Source organism: Microplitis mediator, chromosome 5, assembly GCF_029852145.1.
Source record: "Microplitis mediator isolate UGA2020A chromosome 5, iyMicMedi2.1, whole genome shotgun sequence".
NCBI lineage: Eukaryota > Metazoa > Arthropoda > Insecta > Hymenoptera > Braconidae > Microplitis > Microplitis mediator.
The window spans coordinates 14114140-14142037 of record NC_079973.1 but is presented as its reverse complement, the minus strand read 5'-3'; the positions used below and the strand labels follow the sequence as shown (position 1 = coordinate 14142037).

Below are 27898 nucleotides of genomic sequence, written 5' to 3'. Positions count from 1 at the left end.
GAATAAGTTTAAGACCAATGACTTGCGTGTAATTCACACAACAAGGTCATAGTTCTTGTTCTTTGCTTACATTTAGTATAATTGTTTTTTATTATTATATTAATTAGAATTTTTATTTTTTTTTTAAATGATACATATAATTTTGAGTTATAATCATTTTTTAATACTTAGAAATTATAAATTAATTTAATAATTTGTGAGTTTTTTCTTGATTGGATTGAATATTTAATAAATATAATTATACCATAAAAAATTATGGGATGACCTATTTTATTTTTGTCGCGTGTGCGTTACAAGTAGCCATGCGACATGTTGCATTCACTACAGTAAATCATCTATATCGATTTCTTCAGTGTACTGTAAAACGTATTCATACACATATATATCATATAAGTATTTTTTAAAATTTTATTTGTTCATAAACATTTACAAAAAACATGTACAAAATTTATTTTCACACTTCAATAATTTAATATTCTTCACCGATGGAATATTTTATAAATTTGAATTATTTTTTTTTCATAAATAAAAATAGTACAATTGGTACAGTTAAATTATTTATAGATTAGATTATCAAAGAGCGATTTCTTATCTACATATGAACTACTGTATCCTGAGTCAATGTCTGAATCTTCGGAGACTCAAAATATATTACGGTATAAATAAATGTTAAGTACAAAAATTACGAATTATTTACAACAATTTATTTATTTATTAAAATATAATAAATTATAGCTCAGTAGTTTCGATTTTTTTACCGAGAGGATTATTTAGTACTGGATTTTGGTGTTGGTATATTGGAGATTCTCGATAGGATTCACTTTGATTGGCTGTTATACTTTCAACGCTGTGAATATAAAATAAAAATGAATCTTTTTGATGTACTTGAGAATCGTAATGATGATAAATATTTACCTAGATATTGAAGCTGGTCCCGGTTGAGTATAGTATGGATTTTCATTGGTAATTCTTTCGCCAGAACTTGCTTCATTAATTACTTGTTCATTATTTAAGGCATTTTCATCGAGCGAATCACGATCGGAATTATGACTGAATGATTCATCACTTTTGAACCATTCATTCTCATAAGCATGCATCCAAATAGGATTTGATCCTTCTACACTATGTTTATTAGTATTTGGAACTCTTCCTGGACCACGTATGAATTCAGAATCGTTAGTAGTGAAAGGTGATGCATTGGCAGCTTTTAGTTGTCGTTTAAATGAAGCTCTTTGTGATAAACACAGAGCAATGCACAAAATTAATAGTGCACCAAGAAATAGAGTTAATACTAAAAGCCAGAACGTTGTTCCGGCTTGTTCATATTGAACAATTGGTTGTGATTCAGCTGGTTGTGTATCCAAAACATTGAAATCTTTAAATAAACCGTCCAATTTTTCAATATTACGATCTACTAATTCAAGAACTTCTGATACGTCTAAAATTGAATTATCTCGGCGATTTACTAGGTGAAGATAAAGATCCGTTCTCGTACGATCAACAGAACCGTCTTGATTTTCATGAACTTTGTACTCATCTACATTTACTATTGCTCCTGTTACATTCCCAAGTATTCTAAAAAAATAAAAAGTATATATTTCTCATGATAAATCATTATCTTATTTAACAATAAATTAATTTTTGCTTTTAGCAACGAGTGGCTATCTATTAACTGTATTAAGTAAATTTAATTTAGCTTAAACTCTCTCCCCCGTGAAAAAAATTTATAAGAAAATATATAAAACATGTATAATAAATATATTTTTAACAGCTTAGTTTTGGCCGATTTTCGTATATATTTTATATAATTCAAATGTGATTTAAATATATTAAAAATATATAAAAAATACATGTATGAAAACATAAAATATTTACTTCGATTATATTTTGTTTTTTTAATCTTTTACACATGTATCTATTATATATTTTTAATATATATAATAACATTTAAAATATATACGAAAATCGGCCAAAAGTTAGCTGTTGAAAATATAGTTTTTATCGAATATTCATATATTTTTTATGTATTTTTAGTATATTTTTTTTATAAGGGTTGGATCTCTATTTTACGACATTTTTTACAATTTTATATGCCTACTATATATATAATGTTTTTTCTCTTCTACATTGATTGAAAAAATACATATAACAAAGGAAATATTGTTGATTAAAGAATTTACTTAATTGATCATGATTATTATTTGAAAAATTTTATTTATACCGAAAATCGTAATTCTGTAATTGAAAATAATTTTTTCTCTATTTATATGAATTATTAAAAAATAATTATCAATTTTCTTTCAAGAAAAGATTACATTTTTCAAGTAAAATAATCTAATTGATTCAAATAGTTATTTAAAATAATTCTTGATGCAAAATATTATATAAATATTTTTTTCTTCTAATCGTTTTAAATCGATTCGTTTAATAAAGGTACTTTGTAATAACCCTTTTCCGCTTGGATTAATGTGCGCATGTAGTTTATAGACAGCCTTTGTTTTATTAAAAATGACTAAATCTCTTACTCTCGAAAGTTATCAATCCTATTTCGAACTTCTGGTGGATGTTGTCTTAACACAAAGCGAACTCTTTGATCTTCTCTTAATAAATAAATAAATACTCGTGATGTGTCTTTAAGACCGTCTGTATCATTAGCAAGGACCATAAAATCAAAATAACCTTTCATTCGTGGTTGAGGATCAAAATTTAATGTAATTGCGCCACTCAGTTTGTCTACTAAGAAAGGCTGGATATTTATGTCATCTAGACCTTCCGTTAAAGTCATATGAATTTTTCCAACTTGATAGTAACTTACAGCGGCGTTATCTCCCGCGTCCAAATCAATTGCCTGAAAAGTAAAATCAGTTTAAATTATGCATCATTTGAATAATAATAATAATAAACGAATTTTTATAATTTAAATTACCTTTATATGAATAACTTCAGTAGAAAAATCTGCTTCTGTAGTTACACCGCCAGTAAAAATTTTGCTGACAAATTTCGGCGGATTATCATTAATATCATTGACAGTGATAACAACTTTTAATAAAGTATCATCAGCTGAATCAAAAAAACTTTCATTTGCTGGAACTGATGAGCAATCTTCAGTTGCTTTGATGAGTAATAAATGTTCTTCTTGTGATTCCCGATCTAATTTTTTGGCAGTCTATAAGATATTTTTCATACTATTAACTTTGTGATAGCAAAATATTTATTATTTACTTGTTAAACATTTAAATCAAACATATCGATTATTTTTTATTAACTTACAGTGAGTTTATGATTAAAAGTATCTAAGGTAAAGTAACCATCGTTATTACCACCTACGATAAAATAGCAAACTTGAGTAGGCGGATCATCTAAATCATCAACTTCATCTCTGTCAATTGTTTCTGGTAGATCAATAACTTCAGAACCTGCTGGTTTTTCTTCTGTAAATGATATTGTAAATACATCTACTAAAAATTGCGGTTCATAATCATTAATATTTCGTACATAGATAATAAGATCTAAATCGGTGCTCAAAGGTGTTGGTGTACCAAGATCATAAGCTTCAATTCTTATCTAAAACGTATAGGATATTGAAACATTTAAAGTTTAAAAAGTAATATAATATTACATGGAGAGAAATTTATGGTAACAATTACAATATATTATGAGAATGGTTCCCATAATGCATGGTAACCGGTTTTTTGGAAATGTTGATTATAGGAGCGGCACCCATATATATTATAGTTATCATTACTATAATATTATAGTAATGGTTACCATATATTATAGTAATAGTTACCATAACATTATTGTAATGATTATCATATATTATGGCAATCGTCAGCATATAATATGCTAACCATTACCATAATATATGGTAACTATTACCATAATATTATAGACGCCATTACCATAAAATTATGTGGTAACATATATGGTAACCATTACCATAATATATGGTAACCATTATACAGAAAAAAAATTCTAATTAAATTTACAACAATCATATCGTAATTTGTCCTATTGATTATTGTAGTGGTGGACTTGACTTTTACAATCGTAATTTTTACGATGTAGCGTTGGAAATTTCATTTAGGAAATAATACTTCAGACAAATAATACGAAGTCTTTAGCTCTTTAATATAAATTACCATGTGAATATCATAAAATTTGCAGAGAAATTTTAAATACAAGAATAAAATAATAATCGTTATGACGTTGGGTTCGAACCCAAGTCTTTTCGAGTGCGAAGTGTCCGGCACCTTGGACCACTCGGCCACCGAAGAGCCTACACTTAATAGAGTTCTTAAGGTCCATATAAACGATTTGAATAAACATTCATAAGTCATGAGAGCGCCTCTTGCAGAGGACGCAGTTAATATTTAAAAATTACGATACAACATCGTAATTTTTATAGCTTACATCGTATTATAACAGAGGCAGCACTGCAATATTTATTTTACTCAAAAGTACACAGAAAAATAAATATAGGAATAAATATAGTTTTTGAATTGTAATTTTTACTTATTTTATTTTTACGATGTTAAATTGTAATTTTTTAAGTAATTTTTAATCCTAAAAGTCTTTGTTAAAATTACGATGTTAAATAGTGAAAAATATAACCCACGTAGTAAATTTTGAAATACACTTATCCAAAAAATTAAAGGAACAAGAAAATTTTATAAATTTTTTAGTGATTATTGGAAAGCTGTATTTTCGTGAAAAATGATCCTATCGAAAAAATTAAAAAAGCAAATTGAAGCTTAAAATATCTAGTTTAAAAATCTTCCAGTCAAATATTTTTTTGAGCCACGGTTTTTGCGGAATCATAAGAAAAAGGTCGAGACAGAATTTTTCTAAATTTTTTGGTTTTGTTTTTTAGGTCTACGGGGCCGGGAAAAATTTTTTCAATAAAACGAATTCATGGCTCATTTAGGAAATTTATTCAGCTACAATTTGCTTTTTTTCTTTCTCTGTACGACAATTTGCTGCTAAGATATCATATCAGCCCGGGAAAAAATGATTTTGCCTAATTATATATAATTATATATAAGACCTTATATATAATTAGATCTAAAAATTGGCCAGGTCTAATTATATATAATTTATATATAATTATATATAGGTTATATATGATTATATATAATACGTTATATATAATTAGATCTGAAAATTGGCCAGGTCTAATTATATATAATTTATATATAATTATATATAGGTTATATATGATTATATATAATACGTTATATATAATTAGATCTGAAAATTGGCCAGATCTAATTATGTATAATCATATATAAGTTATATATACTCATATATAATTAGATATGATTATGTATAATACATATATATCATATTTTATATATAATTAGATCCGAAAATTAGGCGGGTTTAATCATATATATGATTATGTGTAATTTATATACAATTACGATTGTTCATGTACGATTAATATTGAAGTATTCAAAGGGAAGTTTTTTTTTTAATTATACGTTTGCAATTATTCATAACAAATTATATTTCCCTCAAAATATAAATACAGAGTATAATTAACGACTGTGCTACTACATTTATTTATTTTTGTTATATAACATTTTATTATGTATTTATAGATAGATAATATAATCATGTCATTAGACTATTAGAACTTACAATCGAAAATTACTAGAGTTATTTTTACTAATATATTAAAGAATATATATTCGTTATTTTTAAAAGTATATTTGGTGAAACTTCTTAACGTTAATTTTATGAGATCTCACCTATTATAATAAGTATAATAATATAATAATTATGATTTCTCAATAATATACACCTAAAACTATAATGCATTTAACGAGTATTGATTATTAAATATCAATAAAGACTATAGAGCATCTAATATATTTAATGAGAAAAACTAAATATTAAATATATTCTATAAATAAAATATTAACTTATATATATATATATATATATATATATATATATATATATATATATATATATATATATATAATATTAATTTATATTTGATAATATATAGATGTAAAGATCTAAAATATAATAAAAATTACTATATATGGGTCTATATAGGTCAGGTCTAATCAGATCTAATGATATATAGACCCATGTATAACTATATATGGGTATATACTATTATTTATACTATTATATATATTCCATATATAATCATATATAATTAGGCAAAATCATTTTGTCCCGGGATATAATTAGATCTAATTATATATAAGGCTATATATACTTATATATAGGTCTATATATAACCATATATATTCTATTTATAATCATATATAATTAGGCAAAATCATTTTTTTCCCGGTATAATTAGGTCTAATTATATATAAGGCTATATATACTTATATATAGGTCTATATATAACCATATATAATTATATATAATACCATATATAATTATATATACTCCATATATAATCATATATAATTATATATAATTAGGCAAAATCATTTTTTCCCGGGCTAGCCTTCAAATGAAAAAGGATCCTTTTGTCTTTGATTATTGATATCCCAGCAAGTAATGGTCACATAGTAATTTAAAGGGCAGTTTAATAAACTTGAAGAAATTCCCTATAAGCTCTATTTTCGATTTAAAAAAAAAAAATTTTTTTTCATCCTTGATATCCATTTGAAAAACCCACAAAAAATGGCCATATTCTGGTTTTTTAGTCAACTCATCGCTACTCTGCAAATATTGATAAAAAAATAATGTTGCCAGGTGATTTTACAGCTTAATGTACCCCAAAAAACCCTGGAAATTTTCAGATTGATCCATTGAACCGTTTGTCTGGACCGATTGATCAAAGTTTTACAAAACAATTAAAGGAACAAGTTTTGTTTCTTGATTTGTGTAATCATTACCAAAATGAAAAACTTAATTTTTTTTTGATTTTCTTTCATTTTTGCGTTAGTTATTCAGTAAATGTAAGGTAAAGAGGATAAAAGAAAATTTTTCCGCAAAACGAAAAAAAAATAACCCTCCGAATAAAACGTAAAAAAAAAAATGTAAAAAAATTCTTGTTTGGTCTCATTTTTTGAAATTTTTTTTTTTTTCTCTTTACCTTACATTTACTGAATAACTAACGCAAAAATGAAAAAAAATCAAAAAAAAATTAATTTTTTTATTTTGGTAATGATTACACAAATCAAGAAACAAAACTTGTTCCTTTAATTGTTTTGTAAAACTTTGATCAATCAGTCCAAACAAACGGTTCAATGGATCAATCTGAAAATTTCCAGGGTTCTTTGGGGTACATTAAGCTGTAAAATCACCTGGCAACATTATTTTTTTATCAATATTTGCAGAGTAGCGATGAGTTGACTAAAAAACCAGAATATGGCCATTTTTTGTGGGTTTTTCAAATGGATATCAAGGATGAAAAAAAATTTTTTTTTTAAATCGAAAATGGAGCTTGTAGGGAATTTCTTCAAGTTTATTAAACTGCCCTTTAAATTACTATGTGACCATTACTTGCTGAGATATCAATAATCAAAGACAAAAGGATCCTTTTTCATTTGAAGGCTGACATGATATCTTAGCAGCAAATTGTCGTACAGAGAAAGAAAAAAAGCAAATTGTAGCTGAATAAATTTCCTAAATGAGCCATGAATTCGTTTTATTGAAAAAATTTTTCCCGGCCCCGTAGACCTAAAAAACAAAACCAAAAAATTTAGAAAAATTCTGTCTCGACCTTTTTCTTATGATTCCGCAAAAACCGTGGCTCAAAAAAATATTTGACTGGAAGATCTTTAAACTAGATATTTTAAGCTTCAATTTGCTTTTTTAATTTTTTCGATAGGATCATTTTTCACGAAAATACAGCCTTCCAATCATAACTAAAAAATTTATAAAATTTTCTTGTTCCTTTAATTTTTTGGATAAGTGTAAGATATTTTAAAATTGACTCTAATAAAAGTCTAGTCCACGATTACGATATTATCATCGTAAACTTTGCTAGAATTTTCTTTCCGTGTACCATAATATATGGTAACCATCACCATAATATATGGTAACCATTACCATAACATTATGTGGTAACATATATGGTAACCACTATCATAATATATGGTAATCGTTACCATAATATTATAGTAATCGTTACCACAATGTATGGTAAGCATTACCATAATATTATAGGAACCATTACCATAATATTATAGTAACGTTCACCATAGTATAATGGGAACTATTACCATAATATTATGGTAATCATTATTATAATTCTTTCACATGCGCTATGGGAACTTTTACCAGAAAGTATGGGCCTATATCCCATAATTCCAAGTAATCATTACCATAAAGATATGGGATGATATTTCATACACGTACTAGGAACAGTTACCATAAATTTCTCTGTGCAGAAATAAATTATTAAGATATTTTACCTCATACATTTTTTGAGTCTCACGATCTAATGGTTGTTTGAGTGTTATAACTCCAGTTTTATCATCAATACTAAACGTTCTCCAATGACCAGCAAGATCTTGCTTTAATCGATAATGAACTTCTCCATTTAGTCCAATATCAGCATCTTTAGCTTCAACTTGAATTATCGTTGACCCAACAGTTACATTTTCTAGTACACGTATTGTTGTATTATGCTGAGGACTCAAAAATACTGGAGGATTGTCATTATAATCAGTAACACATATCGCTAAGTATTTAATATCTTGATTGAATGGTGATCCTAGATCACGTGCTTCTAAAAGTATTGAATAATTTCCAAATTTTCCTCTCAATGAACTCACAGCTTTTATTTTAGCTGTCCAATAATCGATTTGTTCTAAAATAAATAAACCCATTTCATTGCCTGTAAGAATTCTGAACATTACTTGTCCATTAGGACTTGATGGATTATCAGCATCTGTTGCTTTAATAGTTGCTATTGTATCCCGAGTATCATGAAATTCAGATATTGTAACGCACTTTTGTGGTAACTCTATTTTAGGTGAATTATCATTAACGTCTTCAACTATTATTTCAATTTGTTTAAATGCATTTCTTGACTCACCAGATGTATAGCCAAATTGATAATTGTCCCATGCTTCAATTATTACTATATAACTACTCTTTGATTCCCAATCAATTGTATTGACTATAGACAATACGCCTGTTTCTGGATGGATGGTAAATCTTCCATGTGACGAAATATGATCTAGTAAATATGTTATTTTACCATAATCACCACTATCAGGATCTCGAGCCTCAATTTGTGCTATTTCCGTACCTATTTTTGTATTTTCCATAATCGTTATATTATTAACATCGGTTATAAAATACGGATTATTATCATTTTCATCTAATATTTGTACGTAAATTTCAGACAAACTGGATCTTAGTGGTATACCAGAATCAGTAGCACGTACAGTTAGATTAAACCAGGAATATAATTCACGATCTATTTTATTGGACACAACCATTTCACCAGTTTCTGAATCTAAATGTACGAGATCAGTAATTTCAACTGGACCTTCTAGTAAATACGTTATTGTACGATTTTTATCGGGATCATCAGCAACAATACTAGCAATGTGGACACCATTTTTACTATTTTCCATAACAGAACGTCTGTAAAATGGTCGTCGAAATTTTGGATTATTATCATTTTCATCTTCAATAAGAATATTTAGTGTGGTAGATGCTGTTTGAATTCCCTTTACAGCAGCTAAATCTTCAACAATAAGGCCTAATTTTATTGTTTCAACTCTTTCACGATCTAACAGTTTTACAACTCTCAAAAGACCATCCAGAGCATTGAGCTCAAAAGCGGCTAAGTAATCATACTCTTGAATACGAATTAGAGTACCTTCTTCATTACGCGCTTCCGATGAATTCGGATCGATTTTATAGCGTAAAATTGGTGCAATATCTGGATCAATAGCAACCAAACGATGAACATACGCACCAACTTGTGTATTTTCTCTTATAGAAACAGTACCAGGATCAATAAAAACTGGTGGTTTATTATTAACATCAATAATTGTAATATTAACTAATACTTGAGCTGATCTTTGGATATTTGTTCCACTATCAATCGCAACGACTGTTAATGTATATTTTGTTGTTTTTGGTGACGTTAAATCAGGATCTAAATTTGATCCTGGTGCAACTTTAATAGTTCCACTCTCAGGACTTATGACAAATTTATCACCAGCACCATTTTGAATACGATAAACTAATTTATTATTTGGTGACGATAAGTCTTTATCCCACGCTTTTACTTGTAAAATACTTGTTCCACCTGTAAGATCTTCGGGAATATTTTTTTGGTAAATAGCACGTTCAAACATTGGTTCATTATCATTTACATCTTTTAAGTAAACAATAAATGGTACATCTGAACTTAAACTTGGCGTGCCTAAATCTCGAGCTCTAACGATTAATTTAAGTGGACGAATGGACGCTTCTCGATGCCCGGGAATCATTGGCAATGCTTCGAAATCCATAGGGTTAGCAGGTTTAATCGTACCTTTTTTAGAATCGATTGTAAAATTACGTGAAAATTCACTCGAAACTAATGAATAAACGATTTCTGAATTTTTAGTTGCATTTAAATCAATATCAAATGCTTCAACGGTTATTGGCAATTCAAACTTTTGTTTATTCTCTAATAATACAGCTTCATATTTATTTTGTAGAAATACAGGTGGATTGTCATTGACATCATCAATATTAACTACCAGCTGTACTGTATTGCGGTTTCCCTTACCGAGGTCATCACGAGCTTCGACCGTGAGATAATGCCGGGCTACAAGTTCGCGGTCAAAGCCCGGGCCTGTTTGTTTCACCGTAATAACACCGGATGTTGAATTTAACTTTAATGCGTATGCGATACTTCCACCCAAATTAGTGTATCTGATTCCTAAACTTCCGTAATTACCACTATCATTATCTAACGCCTGAACCCACGCAACTGTAGTTCCAACTGGACAATTTTCTGGTATACTAACTTCGTATATAGGTTTTGTAAATTCTGGATAATTGTCATTTTGATCTTTTATATAAACTGTTACTGGCACAACACTGAATTTGGGATGAAATAAAGCTATTTCTTTAGCAACAAGTGTAAAGTTGATTACTGATCGTTGTTCAAAATCCAATTCTGTTGGATTTTTAACGCGTATTAAAAATGGTGCTTCATTAATACCCCGAGATGGTGTTACTTCAAATATACCACTATTATCGTCAATAAACATTTGAAATGTACCATTACTACCAAGATCATGATCATAAACTTCTGGTATTGAATCACCGATAAAATTAACAGGTGTATTTGGTGGTGCATTTTCATTTATTTCTGCGACATAACGATCACTTCGAAATCTTGGAGTTTCGTCATTAACATCCGTGAGAATAATAGTTACTTCTGTGGTTACTGAAGGCGTTGGAACAACTCGAGAAATTTCTTTAACAGTTATTTCCAAGATAAATGTCCCATCACCATTGTCTTCAGCTTCTCTATCTAATTGGGCGCGTGTGAAAACAAGACCCGAATTAGCGTCAATGTCGAAAAGATATCTAGGTCCTTCAGAGATGCTATATGAAACTCTATTATTTATTCCTTTGTCACCGTCGATAGCTCGAACTATAATAAACGAATAAAGTAAAATAAAATAAAAAGTAAGAATTATTTTAAAAATGATGGTCTCTCATTCTACATTATGTTCAACTAACCTTGGAGAACGGAAGTTCCAATCTTGGCATTTTCGCTAATTCTAGCAACTGGAGTCATGGCAATGAACTCAGGCGGTTGATCTTCAACGTCCTGAATTTTAAGTAAGATTGCAGTTGTTCCTGTGTTAATCTTTAAAATAATAATAATAACAATTGATTATTATTTAAATTATCAATAAATTTAAGTTAATAAAATTTTTTTAAAGTTAAAAATTTAACTTACTCTCCCATTAATCGCACGGTCAACAGCAATAATTCTTAACTGGTAGAGATATTTTTTTTCATAATCTAGCTTACCAGCGAGACGAATAACACCTTTACCACTGACAGTTGAGATTGAGAACACATCATTATCTCCATCAAGCTCTTGCAGATGGTAAACGACTTGACCATGAGCACCTTCATCAGCATCTATTGCTTCTACTGTAGTTAATATACCAGGACCAGAGTCTTCTCTCACTGTCAAGGTGGTTGGATGGGGACGAAAAATAGGTACATTATCATTAACATCATCCACCAACAGTAATAGACTTTGTGTAATAAAGTTTCCATCTCCGAGTTTGTCATCGGTCAGTGTCAGCACAATTGTATACTCATCTTTTATCTGAAATGTTTATAATTCACACTTCATTAGAAAGTATTTTATTATTCATATTATTATTATTATAACTATGGAAAGTATTTTTGGATCATTGTCAAGTTCGATTAGACTTGATAATCTTCCGGAAATGCCACATCCAATTTAGATGTTTCACTTGGTTGACTAATCTTTATACGAGTTTCACTTTAATGCGCTTGACAATGTTATTATTACAATGTTAGGTCGCTGTGGCAATTCAATTCGCGGTAAGTATAATGCCGAGCTAACCGTGACGGTCACAACGCTTCAAAGAAAAAAGAGAAGAAGACGTTTGTGATAGGTAGATGGTCTCTTTTATGCTAGGCTAACTTCGCCCGAGAAACACGGAATCTCGCTCGCGCGGGTAATTGAAGTTAGCAAAGATAGTTGTCGAGCTAATACACGGAAAGGAAATTATGGGGACTTTTGCTATGCATTATGGGAATAGTTCTCATAATGGTATAGGAATTGTACCCATACTACAATAGAGATGGTTCCCATATGTTATGGAATAGTTCCCATACCATTATGGCAATATATCCTATACTGATATTGGGAACCATTCCCATATTATCATAAAAATTTTTTTTTGCAAAATATTGTAGAAATTTCCCTTATGATATGTAGAGATTTAATTGATGGTTCTTCGACGGTAAATTTGTTAAAAAAAAAAGTTTTTGTTAAAAATTTTAAGGTTTTTGCCAAATACGAATGTTTTTTTCAATGTTTGAATTTTTGTTCTTATATTTAGTAATATTCCTGTGTATTGTAGAAGTGATTACCACACTTTTCTGTAAATTAATTTTTTATGATAGTATGGGAATCATTCCCATAATATTATAGGAATGGTTCCTATAGTAGTATGGGAACTATTCCCATAATATTATGGGAACGATTCCTATAATGGTATAGGAACTATTCCAATAGCATTATGAAAACCATTCCTATAATATTATGAGAATAGTTCCCATACTATTATAGGAACCATTCCCATAATATTTTGGGAATGGTTCCTATAATTTATGGGAATGATTCCTATAAAATATAGGGTACATTCCTATATATTATGGGAATGATTTCCAGAATATTATAGGAACAATTCCTATAAATTATAGGAACCATCCCTATAATTATAGGAACCATTCCTATAATTATAGGAACCATTCCCATAGTTATAGGAACTGTTCCTATAATTAAAAAACCTGCTCCCATGATTTATGGTCACAATTCCTATGTCGGTATAGGAAAAAATTTTATAGAATTATGGAAACCAGTTCTATAATTTTCTTTCCGTGTACGGACGTACTCTTTCTTCTACTCAGTATCTAATTGCTATTATCAGTGACATCACAAATTTGCCGGTTCAAGAAGCATATGTATTTATTTTTTATCTTTTTTTTATTTAGTTTTAATAAATATTTGTAATACCTCTCTATCTAATAATTTATTTAAATATATATTTGCTTCTTGAGTGCCAAAATTTTCGACTCGAATGACATCGGCTCCTGGTTGATCTTTTACACCAAATGTTAAATTATCACCATCAGGATCAATGCCTCTTAGTCTGTAAATTAAACTTCCTGTAATAAAAAAAAAAAATAAAATAAAAAAATAATTTAATTATTAATTACATAAAATAATTTAATTATTAATTACATAAAATAATTGAAAGTAAAAACTTTAATTACCAACGGGGGTTTCGGGTCCTTCTCTAAGTCTCACCACAATCTCAGTTTGTCCATTTATGAGGAATTGCGGTGGATGATTCCTAGCGAGACAGGGAGACACGAAGCAGATCAGCACGCAAAAGAGTTTAAATCGTACTTTTTTTGCGGACATAAAAAGTCCTCGAGACTTTATTTCTTCAAAGATCATTTCACAATAATAAACTGGTTAATATTAGTCGTTAACATAATTCATATTTTTATCATCCATATGATATTCAAGTAGTTGATGAAAGCTACGCCTCCGTTTAGACATTAATATTATATTATATATTTTTATGTATTACTAAATGTAAAACTTTTGCTAGTAATAATTAAGTGAATTATTTGAGCCATTGGGAAGCTGGTTAATTAGACTTTGTGGTCAATTAGTCAGGAAAGTCTGTGGCATTCTCAAGTTATGGATCGTTTCATTATATGCTAGTACACCTGAAAAGAATAACGATTGTAATGAAATTGGGTTGCCCGATGTTATTTTCTCTTTTATATCATACACAGAGAATGCAGTACTTCATAACGTAATATTTTTTTTTTGCATAGAAAATTATTAAATCATATAAATTAAGCATTTATTCATTATCATTATAAAAAGCTATTCGGTTTTAATTTTTAAATTTATTATCTCATATTTTAAATCTCTTTAAAAACTTTGGTTATTATTTTTAAATTAATAATTTTTATATTTAAAAAAATAAAATTGTCTTTCCTCAATAGTTTATATGGTTTTGTTATAAAAATTTTGATTTTTTTGTGAAACGTTTGTATGTTTTTTATCCATAAATAAAAAAAAAGTCATCGTCGATTGAAAATGAACCCGTTATAAACTGGTCTTTGAAACCGCAAAGTTTATTATTCCATATTAGTGTTACATTATGTATTATATATGGTATAATAACTAAAATAAATAAGTATAATAACGTCTAATTAATTTCGTAATTGTATCATACAGCATTTAATAGTTATTAATTCTATTACACTCTCTCATATATTTACAGCTTAATATTATATATTCTGATATTTTGATACGGTGAGTGCTCAATCACGACATAATAAAACGGTATTAGATAATTTGATGTATCAGTTGAGTTAGTATGCAGTTGAGTGTGCTTATATTTATTTATTTATATACATATATATAGATATATATGTACACATACGTAGTAAATTGTATTTAATTTCACGCCGGCGCAAGAAGAGTCACTACTCAAGTAGTTTTAAACGCGCGCGCGTACTCTGAAAATTATTACGAATCACTATCTCACTTTAACCCCACGATCTTTTTCTCTTTTCAAACAAGTACTTACACTTACTCTTGTGATTCTCTGATCCTATATGTTTGCCTGATACTCGGCGCACGTGAGCGCTCGCAGCTTGCGCACATCATGTAACAATCACGCGTTGACGCGTCATTCTGCTTCAATAATCTTATTTTTTCACCAAAACTTTATTCCTAATAAATTTCATTCCCCTACATCACATTGCGACGACAATAAGTTTTTTTATTTTCAACAATGCCTAGTCTTCAAAATATAATACTTAATTTCTTTTTGTCAAGACTACAATGAAGAAAACATTAAGTTTTTAATATTTCCGCTTGTATTTTTAAAAAAATATTATTTAAACTCGAAACGCTTTCTTCTCGTGTTTGAACCCACTTTTTTACTACCTGATTATTTTATGTCAGACAACTATAATTATAGTGAATGTGAGTACGCTAAGTAATGTTAAGTGTGATTTGATGATGTACCTACTGATGTAGAGTGAAAGCTTTGTCAATGATAAGTCGTCAAACATGAGAGAAATACTTATTACATTTATCATCTATATTTAAATAAGCTAACAAGTTTTTTTTCTTAATTCGCTAAGAATTAGCATCCTTGTCAAAAATGCTGATCTCATTAATTTAACCTTCCGTTACACACGTTTTCTCTAGTGTCTCACTCGAATTCACGCCAACTCTATTAAGTTGAGTAGTGTTGTGCCTGGAATCGTCGTATAGTGCGAGTAACGAAGGATTAACAATAGAAATATGTGCAACCGATTACACAATCATTTATTTTCTTTCTGTAAAATATTATCAATTATTTTTAAAAATATACTAAATGGATCATCAACATATTAAATGTTCAATTATCCATACATTTTATTATTCTCACTTTAACTGCATTCCTAACTACTTTCAAGTTATTATTTTTTTTTATTTGCTCATTGAAGAAAGTTTAAACTTTAGATCTTTTTTCCACTGAATATGTCACTGTATTAGGTGACGATCTCGATTTTGCCGATAAAGTCATGTAAAAGCTGTCATTATTTTTTATCTACTTATTTTGCTTTTACTTTTTTTTTTTTTTTTTTTTTATTGAATAGTACGACAAGTGTATCAAAGGTGTTTAAGCGAAATGATAAGCAAGATGCCTTAAAGAGAAAATAAGATGAATTAAATGTTCTTTTTTTTTTTTTTTAAACTTCATGGCCTGTTGAATTACGTTTGTTTGCATTTAATAATAATATAACTATACGTTTTTTCTCATTGACTATTCTTTGGTTAACTGTAAGAGAGTATCCGGCCGTAGCAAGTAGTGGTCAGCAATACTTACGTATTGTCCGGAAGTTAACTGATTTTAAGTAGCCAGTAATTACTTAATTCCTTAACTGATAATTGTTTAAATGCTTACAAAAAGAATTAACAGAGTAGAAGTTAAGTAATCTTTTCTTCTTATAAGTTTGACGTTACAAAAATATATATATATATATATATACGGTCGGTTATAAAATACAATAATATTAAAATACTCCAGACTGTTGGTTGAATTTGTATTCAATGTCAAAAGGCCGTAAAAAAAATTCAGACACAATCGATTGCCACATGACCATCGCGTGCATTGAAAAGTTATCATGGCAGACAAGGGGGCTGCAAACTCTTTGGTAACTTCAGCAGTAATCTTCCGTCGAATTTTTCATAGTTAATCGACAAGCCGGAAGTAACTCTCACTCAAAGAAGTTTATTCGAGTTTTTAAATAAAAATATATATCATTTTATTTCTTAAATATACAGTAGCACTCAAAAATATTTTGATAATCATATTTATTTCATTTTTTAAGAGCAAACAAAAAACGCAAAAATCTATAAGTTACAATTTGTTATTTGATATTTCTATATGACGTTAATGTATTTTGTAAAACGTTAAATATCAATTAAAAAGGTAATTTAGAGATTTTGGTGTTTTTTTTTTTTGCTGTTAATAAATAAATTAAATATGTTTGTCAAAATATTTTGAGCGCTATACTGTATATCTAGAAGGAAATTGAAATATACAATCAATGAAGAAAAATGAATCGTAAAGCAAATCTAAAATTTTACAATGCGGGCAAGTCAATGTACTAATCAATGTATTCGTGTTTTAACTAAACATACAAATTAGAAATGTAATCTGGGTACCAGGTAGTATATGTTGGGCGACAGATAATTATGTTTTAGGCACGTGACGTCATTTCCCACACCTGTCATGCGTGTAACCCCCAATGATAGTTCTGTGCAACATACGGGATACTGCAGACAACACACCACCGTATGTTGTATATCCGTCTTATATCCGTAAGTCCCACCCCTACTGTGAAAACAATCGTTGCGTGACGACGTTCCCGGAGTTTTATACGTGACATAATGAAGCAAATATTTTATCTATACAATTTCATTTCAAATGATAGTTGAAATTTATTTATTATACATTTTTATTTTAATAAATAATACGTTATTTATTTATTATTTTTTGTTTTTTTAGAAAGCGAATTGTTCACTTCTGTTGACCATTATTCAATTTTTCATTGTTTTAAATAAAATTATTATTTTATCATGTATATGTACATATATATATATATATATATATATATATATATATATATATATATATTAGGGTGATCCAAAAAATAACAAACTTTTTTTTTTTCTTCCAAACAGGTTCAAAAGTTTCATCTAGATAAAAAAAGACGCCTGTGAAAATTAGAGCTCTTAATATTAACATTAAGAGGTTCCTCATCGCACTTTTCTATATCCCATAAGAATAACATGGGAAAAATTTTTTTTACGTCTTCTGATTTTTATAAGTAGCTAACGATGCATCATAGGAATAAATGGCAGGCATATTTTTGTAGGGAATTGAATGCTCTACAAAAAAAGATTCTTATCATTTTTTGAGGAATCTATTTGTTCAAAAGTTATTTGAGGTTGAAGTCGAATTCATATTAAATTTTGAGATTTTCTACTTTTCCGGCGAAACTATCAGATCTATTACAAAATATCATCAGACCTTTTTTGTAGACAATTTTATTTCCTAAAAGTTATGTCTTATAAAGTTTTTTCGAATTCCGCATTGTTCTCTCACGCACCCTAATATATATACAAAATAAGTCGTTATGTTTTGAAAAATTATTAAAACTATAATAAAGTCATTCAAGTAAATATAACTGGCTATTTTTATACACATAAGGAAATAATAAATCGCAGTTGCAAGTAAATATTATTCAATTTAAGTAAATCTTGCATGAACTCCAAATTTACGACAATTCTGAACTTTGAGCGGATTATATTTGAACTTAAAAAAAATTCGGGTGCAAAAAAAATTTCGACCTTGTGACCGCGTTCCTGAGAGTAAAAAAACGCTCATAGTTAGTTAAAGAGGATGTTTTTTCAACGTTTTTCCAACCACGGAAATTCTTAAATCGAATTGTACTTGCTTAAAAAAATTCTAGAAAAGGTGTCAAAGAAATACTGAGTTGAAAATTTTTTTTATCTTAAAATTTTTTTTAATTCCCAAGAATGATCAACTTATAGTTAGGTATTATCTATAATTTAGAACTTCACTATTATGAACCTTTTTGGAACGAATATTTTCTACGTAAGTGTGTTACGGTTATAGTGGCGAATACATATTTTCTTGAATGAAGTCAAATTATCATTCCTACTCCCAAAAATTCACTTGAATACAAGTGAAATATATTTAAACCGACAATTATTTTATTATTCCAAAGAAAATTGTTCATAAAGTAGATAATTTATTTGAATTCCGAAATTAATTTGATTAGTGTAAAAGAAGTTGCCTTTCATTGAAATAATTTTTTTTATTATTATTTTTTTTTTATGAAAATTTTAACTTTTCTTCAAGATCAAAAACTCTCTTATGTTAAGAAAAATTTTTTTTTATAAGTAGATTCTTTGTCTCTCGAATTATAAGTTCTTTGTTACGACCTACTAGAGGTAGATTATCAATAATTAATGTCAATTACTTTATGGATTTGCTAACTTGTAAATCTGTGTAGTAATCAGAGCAAAATAAAATGAAAGAATATTTATTTTATTTGGAATACTTCAATTTTAATTAAACTTGTTAGTTTAATTAAATAAAATGTAAAGCGATTTGATTTAAAGCTTTATATTATACAAAATTCTATTTATATAAATATATAAAAATAAATATAAAAACCACGTGCTCGATCGCATGCTATTCATTTTAATTATTCAGTTTTTCTTTATCTGATTTTCACTATCTACAAGATTTCCGCATATACTCTCTCTTATATTTTCATTTATTTTAATATAATCAATAATAATTAATTAAATAAAATTTTTAATAATTGTTTAGTATTTATGTAAACAGTTTTCTTTTTTTTTTTTTTTCTAATTATTTAATTTGAGGAAACTCAGTAGCAGGAATAACACAAGTTATATTCACATTTAGAGTTAGAAGTTTTGCGCGAGTAATGTGTGCTCGATAGTAGTATACGTCCATGGTACTCATTGCACGTCAGTAGAATTGTATGGCGTGGTTGAATATATCATAGACATTCGAGGGAAGATGACCAAAAGCTAAATTTCTATTTTTATTTTGTTTTCAGAAAATAAATTTTTTTTCTAAATGACTTTCTACTTTGGTTTTTGCTTTGAAAAATTTTTTTATGTTGAATAACTTTTTTCATATCCTAATGTGATACTTACGTTATTAATTATTATAAAATAAAAAAATTAACATACATGTTAATCAAAATTAGCTGAAACATAACTTTTATTTAGCACGACACTGATTTATTTAAATCACAAATAACTTAATTATAAATAGATATAATTTAAACACAATATTAATTTAAAAAAATTTTAAATATATAGTTAAAAGGTAAAGAATACTCCTGACCGGTTGTGTAGTGCGGTATGAACTGAAAGTTTTCAAGTCTAGAGAAGGCGCGCGGGCTTCACCGCGTTTAGTTGTTTCCCCAGGTTGCCGCGTGGTTCTTTACTGCATGTGTGATGGTGATCACTGACCGTGGCTATGTGCCACAAAATATCTGGTATGAAGTTTTTATTCAACCAGGCGTGTATCTTCTTCCGCCACCTTTGGCTGGACACCACCATATATATGATTTCTCTTTAATTTCTTGATGACCAAAAAAATAATTATTCTTTATTGTTATAATTATTTAAATCAAATTCGTTGTAATTGAAGAAATAAAAATTACTTTATCTGCTTGTTTAATCTGATTTGCTAAACACCTATTATATATATTTCTTAAGTACTATTTGTATTGTTAATTTTATAATGTAATAATGTAATTCTAAGACATCCTTCTCCAATTACGCTGACTTAACGAGATGAATAATAGGGTGACAAGGATTTATTACAAAACATGATTGTGCTGGTGCTTCTTTAATTTCTTTTAAAAATTCTAGTCAAAATAATAATAATGATAACTTTTTAATTATAGCTTTTCTTATTTTATTATGCAGTGTTATAAAATCTAATTAGGACGCACATTATAATACAATTTAAAAAAGAAAAGTTTAAAATGTATCAAAAGATCAAACATCACTTCTCTGGTTTATCGAGACTGTTTTGATTCTGCACTGCGGCTCTGTACACAAAAGAACCGACGACCGGTAAATTTCCATCAGTTGTTTTGAATCAAATGTTGGTATTAACTTTCCAATGAAAATTACCTGGTTACTAAGTCTGCTAAATACACCTAACTGATCGACAAATGTAAATTTCACAAAATTAAATAACTTTAATCCTTTGATGATGGACTAATCATGTGGTATTCTAATTGAAGCGTAAATGAAGTTTAGCCAATTGAAAAAGTCAATTTGTAACTTAAATTACAATAATATTATTGAACTGTGATGTTTCTACTTTTTTAAATTAAAAAAAACATTTAAATGTCTTATTTGATTTCATGTTAATAAAATGTTTAAGTGTAGCGATAAAAAAATCCATTACATTAAAAAGTCTCTTTGAAGAGGAAGTTGAAATTTAAAAGTATCCACATGGAATAAGTGAAAAAAGATAAGCACTTCCCATTTAAGGTGAGGTATAGTCGGTGATCCAGGGATCACCAATTCCATCATGCCCAGAAGCCGTGGATCCTTTCATCAAACAAACTATATTCCTCCCTTGTACAATAATCCCTAACGAAAAAGGACAGAGCTTGGTTCTCTGAGTATAAATAATTAAAAAAAATAAAATAAAGTAAAAAATCTCAGTTAAATTCTGCCTGGAGCATTGGTCCGGGCATTAACACGTATCTTGGTTTCCTCTTTTTTTTCTCCATTTTCTCCATTCGTCCATGTCTTTTAGGAGTTTTGACCGTAGCACACCGAATCCATAACCGGTTCCCAGCTGCATCAGTAAAGACTTAAGAAGGCTCAACTGCGTCACACATTGTTACTTGCTATACACACCAAGATATTAACAGCATAGCACACCCACACATGGCATTGCCAGTTTTGCAGACGGGGCCTTCTTATTTCTACTCTGCTCCCTTCTCCTTTACCTCTGTGATATCGACGAACACAATCGCGGCTCGCTACCAGGAACACAGTTGTGGTAACACCATACATGTTGGAGAGGGGACTTACTACTACGCCAGCGAGAGATGCAGAAAGTAACGATAACGTGCCCTGGGGCCACACAACGCCTGGCTCCAAGAGTCAGGCCACGGCCCGTCGTCGTGCGGCACGTACGTCCTGCCTGAAGAAGCAGAAGTAAAACGATAAAGAGAAGGAGAAGGCCCCGAACATATAGGGGACATAAGTCCCAGACTTTGCTCGACACACTACTCTTCTGATGATCAAGCTACTACTCCCGAATTGCGTGTACTTATTGCCGTTATCCGTGTCATTAGTGATCATCCTGGCTTCGTCTCTATCATCTTCAGAACCGACGGTAATGGGTCCCTCTTACAGTTTAACATTAACTCCGATTGCTTTGGTTTTTTTTAATTACTATCTGTCCATCATTACCCGTTTCGATCATTGCACCCGCACGTGTCTACATATTTCATCCGTGACAACTTAAGTGACTCCTGACTAAATCAATGGAATTAGAGTGTATTGATGCAAAGTTTTCTACTCAGATATTGTTTAGTGATGACAATAGTTATTATCTTTTAAAGTGAAAAGTGATTGATCTGTTAAAATTCATTAGAGATTTTAGTTTAAAAAAATATTTGCTAGAGGTTTTTAAAAGTTTATTGTCAATACGTGAGAAGTAATTTATGTGCTAACGACATTTACAGTTGTGGTAATAACATAATATTTGAGCCCGCGTATTTAGTGTTTTTTTATGGTAACCACATAAAAATTGTTGGATAATTTAAAATTACTATTTTATGTTTTTACTGTATTGTAATAAAATAAAATTACATAATGATATTTTTAAATCAATGGTATATTAAATGAATTCGGAGTATATACGAATTGAATTGAATGTGAAGAAAACGAATATAAGTGATGTCTACCTATTATGGCAGAACAGTTGTCGAAGAGACATAAGGCTAAGGTAATAACGATCGAGGGAATTTTTTTTCAATCCTTTACATTTACTTTTCTTTAGTTACATATAAGTCGACGACTTTATGATTTAATGTTCAGACAGTAACAATATTAAGATTGTCGTCTATCTGGTTTATTGAATTACGTTGAGTAAAATAATGATAAATAATATTGTTTGCTGAATAAATTTTTTGTTTTTAATGACATATATTTGGCTTGCGTGATTCTCAGTGTGTTTTAACTTAATGTTAAGTGTGAAATTCACGCAAATCAAGTTTGTCCAGATGTGTTCAAATATAAATAAGTAAGAGAGAAAAAAATATATAATTTGTAAAATTTAAAAATGATTTTGACATTTTTATTATAGTTTATGATATTTATTAAGCTGTATTTTATGACTAAATGTTAAAGTTATTTTTTATCGTAGTGTGAATTATTTTTTTATTTTTACTTTGGTTTGCCAACAGAATGTTGTAAATTGACCGGTTCAATGAAAAATAACCGTGAAAGTGTTATATTTCTTACGGGAATCGTTTCTCAAAAGATCAGATTTCAATATTTTTTTCTGAGGTTAGTGGAATTCGCATGTAATTTTATTTTATTATAATAAAACAAATAAAAATATTCATGTCGGATCATGATATGATAGTTTAAGTTTATTGAAACTTTTACTGATGCTGTAGAATAAAGAACCTTGGATAATAATATGTATTGTAAAAAAGAAACTTTGTATGTATTTATACAATAAAATTAAATATGATATTGATATAAGTACTACTTTCAATTTCATATAAATTGTTTGAGATAGGTTACTAATATATGCATAAATTTATGTACATGTGAGTTCACACTTTCTTGTTAGCGATTGCTTGTGTTTACGTGTCACGCGATATATAAACGATGAACTAAGATGAGACATGCCGTGACCGGTTATATCTTACGCGAAAGTATCGCATCAAGCACGTGCGCAAATTTGGACTTTTCGTGTATTGAAATCTTGGACATATATTTTACTTAGCAACTAAAGAATTCAGAGAGTACACCTGAGTATGTTCCTGTCATAAAATTGAAAAACGAATTTTCTTTTAACGCTTTTGCATCTTTCTTATTCATCATCATAATAAATAATAACAACAAATTGTAATTCAATTAAAAACTTAAATTTAATGTTCCCATTTTTTTGTTTGTACCTAGTTTTCAAACAATTGTATAATTCGCTTTTAGTAATAAAAGTTAACATAAGATTTCATTTGAAATAAGGAATTGCCAAAAATAACAGATAACAATCTTTTAACATTAAATGAAAAAACCGTATACAAAATGTTATAAATTTCTTTGTTTGTTTATTGCAACATATTATATATTTTAAAGTTTCAAGTTATAACGCAAAAATTTTGATTTAAAAAATTGTTTATCCAAGTTACCATTATGCCAAAAAACAATATGTTATAAAAATAACTATTATGAAGTTCAATTAATAGAAATCATATTTTATCTGAAGAATTAATATAATAATTATAAAAAATAAATTTCTGATAACTTTTTCAATGTTTTTCAATTTTTTTAATGTATATAAATGAAAATTACACATTGTAATTTATGTTTCATGTTTTTTTTGTTTTATAAAAAATTATACGACGATAACCGGGTAGAGAAAGGTTTTAAAAACATTTCAATTTGCAACGGTCATTTCTTGAACGATTAACTTGGCGGTTGGTAATAATCCTTCTTATTATACACAACTTAAAACAAGTAATTCCTTATATCAGTGATGTCATTAAAAATGTCGAATTTATCCATGATTATTTTTCCAGTGCATTGATATCATTATCATCAGTGTATACATGTCCAATTTCATTGCGTATATATATATATATATATATATATATATATATATATATATATATATATATATATATATATATATATATATATATATATATATACATAAGTACATATAAGGAAAAAATCGTATGCTCCTCATTAATGCTTAAACACTTCAATATATTTGCATATGCAAATGACATTTTTTCAAATTTTACACGTCTAAGGTATCACGCGTGCGATGTTTATTTCTTTGCTTTTTACTTATTTTTCCACATTTTTTTGCGTACTTTACTTTTGTTTCTCTTGACTATTTTTTTGTTTTCATCAATCCTCTCTCGTACTCTAGTGCCTTCCGCTACCACTTTATTTTTTACTCAGGAGTAGAGCTAATGGATGTCGATCATTACTGCAGCACAAACGCTTGCATGTTAAGACCTGCCAGTTGAGTATCGTAATTGTGGCCAAAATAATCAGAAAATCCCTCTTTAGTTTTCCATTAACAGCGATTAAATTTGCCTTTTCATTAATACTCTTGTGTCCATTCTGAATAACTTAAATCAACTGTAATTACAATATTATACCCCTCAAACTCAAATATCCTCTGCATCCCTTCTGTATTGTGTGTAATTTGTACCATAATGAAAATTGAAATTATAGTAGCCTATATAAATTTCTCATTAACGAAAGAAAATCTCAGTAAAATTTACGATATTAACATCGTAATAGTGGACTATGCTTTAATTTGTATCAATTTTCAAATGTCTTATTTTGAAATTGATTATGTAGGTTCCATTTTTTAGGTAGATTTTTTTAAAAATTTAGGTATTGTATTTGTCCTCATGCTTGATTTTTTCAAGGAATTTTGTCATAACCTATCATAATGGGTTGAGTAGAGTTCAAAATACCATTCGTTGAAAAATTTATATATGTATGTACATATGTAATAGAACCAGCGGTGTCATCACGATTGTGCCTACAATTCTTATCGGATCTTAATGAAATTTTCCATACTTATTTTACGAGCGATTATCTTGATCAAGTTCGAAGATGGGCTAAATCTATCGATTAGTTCAGAAGTTATGGCTGTTTGAAATTTTCACCATTTTTTCGAAAAATCAGTTTTTCACTGTTAAAGTTCATATAACTTTTAAACTAAAAGTCATAGACAATTTCTGTAAAAGTATCTTGAAGCTTATTTAATAAGCTTTTATTTTTGACCTTAAACTTAATGTTTTGACTATTTCTTCCAATAATTTGATAGTCTCGAAAGTTTGCTTAGAATCAACAAATTTAGAAAAAATGGTTTTCATTCCGAATAACTTATATGTATTTCGCATTATGATTTAATTCCGTCAGTTTTATTTCATTGGAAACAAAAAAATCTGGAAACTTTACAAATATTTTATATGATCAAAGTCTACATACATATATAAATATGTGAACGTGGCGGCGTGAGTCAACCACGTCTCTCTACCACTCTCTACCACTCTATACCAGTGCCATATGCCTCTTTAACCTCTCTCGTATTCAAACTTATTTATAATAGATGAATATAAATTATAACTGTTATTTACCTATTTGTTTATTAATCCATCAATATTCTCTACTAATTCCATGAGAAATCTTTGAGCTTAATATTTAATTTTTCATTTTTAAGTATCTAAATATTCGCTTGCGCCGTTTTTGAGAATTTTAATGAATTTATAAATCTTATCGTAAGTATTTTTTTGTTTCCAACCCCGTTTACTCAAAACTAGTTTGTCAATCCGAAATTTTAGTAATACATGGTTCAATTAGTATTGCTTGTTTATTTATATATATACATATAAGCGTACTATCAATATTTGAATGGCGGATTAAAAATCTCGGATTGAAAAACTGACCTTCAAAAATTGGCTTTAACCTTAGTAAAAATGAACAAGAGCTGCCTTCGTTTTAAGCTAAGCGAGCTACCAAAAATTTTCGAAAAATCTACTTTCCAGCCTGGCTGCCAGATGGCATTTTTTTTACTATTTAACATCGTAATTTAAAAAAAGACGTTTTTGGATTAAAAATTAAGACGTTAACATCGTAAGAAAAACAGAAAAAAATGACAATTTAAAAACTATATTTATTCCTATATTTATCTTCCCGGGAAAAAATTATCAGACCTGATCATGCATGATCATGCCTGAATATTTGCCAGCGATGGACATGCGTATTCATGCTTGGTCAGGCATGATTATGCTTTCTCATGCATGATCACGCATGCTCATGACTGGTGAATATTCAGGTATGATCGTGCTTGAGCAAGTATAGTCATTTTCGACCAAAAATAATTAGGCCTGATCGAGCACAATCCCTCGAATTATTTAAAAAAAAATTAAAATAACGATAACTTAATTTTAAATTAACTTATTTTGTTAGTATTGATGTAACGTTAATGTTTCCTGGCTGAAGAGTACTATATAAATTATGCCCATGATAGGTCTCGAACTCACGACTGTCGTATTACGAAGTACAACCGCTCTCCACTAGGCTAACCTGTCTTGTTCAGTTTACGATGATTTTTAACATCTCTTGAAAACTCAGGGTTGTAAAAAATAAAACATTATTTGAATTCAATCTTGATTTGGTTATTAGATATTTTTTTCATAATAAATTAAGTGGATTCTAGTTATGTCATAAGTTATAAGTTATACGTTACAAGCAAATTTAACCAGTAAATTAGTCTTAATTATTAATTGAAAAAAAGCAATTGCATTGATTATCATAATCAATTTCGCAAGAATTTATTAATTCAATTTTTTAATTATTAAAAAAAAATTGTCAATTAAATCTATTTTAATTATTTTTTTGAAAAAAAGGTTAATTTCAATTTCTAATTGAATCAAAAATTATAAATTAAATTCATTTTAATCATCGATAAAAACACTGTAAAAAATTTTTTGGACCCGGTATAGTGTAAATGTCTCGGTGTAAAAATTCCAATCTGAATATTACACCAAATTCGGGATTTAATTTAAGAAGTGTGAATTACCATGCCCAAGCCATATGGGAATTGTATGGAATCTCATGTAAACTTTTTCCGCAATTTCCCATGGGAATGTGCATCATGTCAAAATGGAAATCTAAGTACCCACAGTTTCCTATGTGGATTTCCCACATGGGAATCCGGATATTCATGATTTCCTATTTGAATTCTTGTATAAAACCATACACCCCTATGTTAATTCCTATGGATTTTTA

The 27898-nt window shown here is 28.6% G+C and overlaps 2 protein-coding genes across 5 annotated transcripts in view; one reads left to right on the top strand and one right to left on the bottom strand.

The window, feature by feature from the left end:
• Positions 1–178: 178 nt before the first annotated feature.
• On the bottom strand, positions 179–20238 carry LOC130668616 (cadherin-23). 2 transcript variants are annotated; one of them, XM_057470971.1, is made up of 11 exons: positions 20018–20238; positions 13990–14454; positions 13730–13881; positions 11906–12286; positions 11683–11812; positions 8394–11593; positions 3271–3564; positions 2927–3166; positions 2526–2848; positions 916–1575; positions 179–847 (listed from the first exon to the last, which is right to left on the bottom strand). In XM_057470971.1, the coding sequence occupies exons 2-11, from the start codon at positions 14174–14176 to the stop codon at positions 730–732; spliced, it is 5685 nt and encodes a 1894-aa protein (XP_057326954.1). In that variant the 5' UTR covers positions 14177–14454; positions 20018–20238; the 3' UTR covers positions 179–729. The 2 variants fall into 2 exon arrangements, with proteins under 2 accessions (XP_057326954.1, XP_057326955.1); XM_057470972.1 differs by having other exon boundaries at positions 20054–20238.
• Positions 20239–21984: 1746 nt separating this feature from the next.
• The window catches only part of LOC130668618 (EGFR adapter protein-like), a 374416-nt gene continuing 368502 nt past the window's right edge, over positions 21985–27898 (top strand). The window contains exon 1 of one of the 3 annotated variants that reach the window (XM_057470973.1): positions 21985–22850. In XM_057470973.1, the coding sequence (XP_057326956.1) occupies positions 22747–22850 (104 nt within the window). In that variant the 5' untranslated portion in view covers positions 21985–22746. Of the gene's footprint in view, positions 22851–23311; positions 23414–27898 lie in introns of those variants that run through there. The other 2 variants (XM_057470976.1, XM_057470974.1) reach the window with 2 other exon arrangements.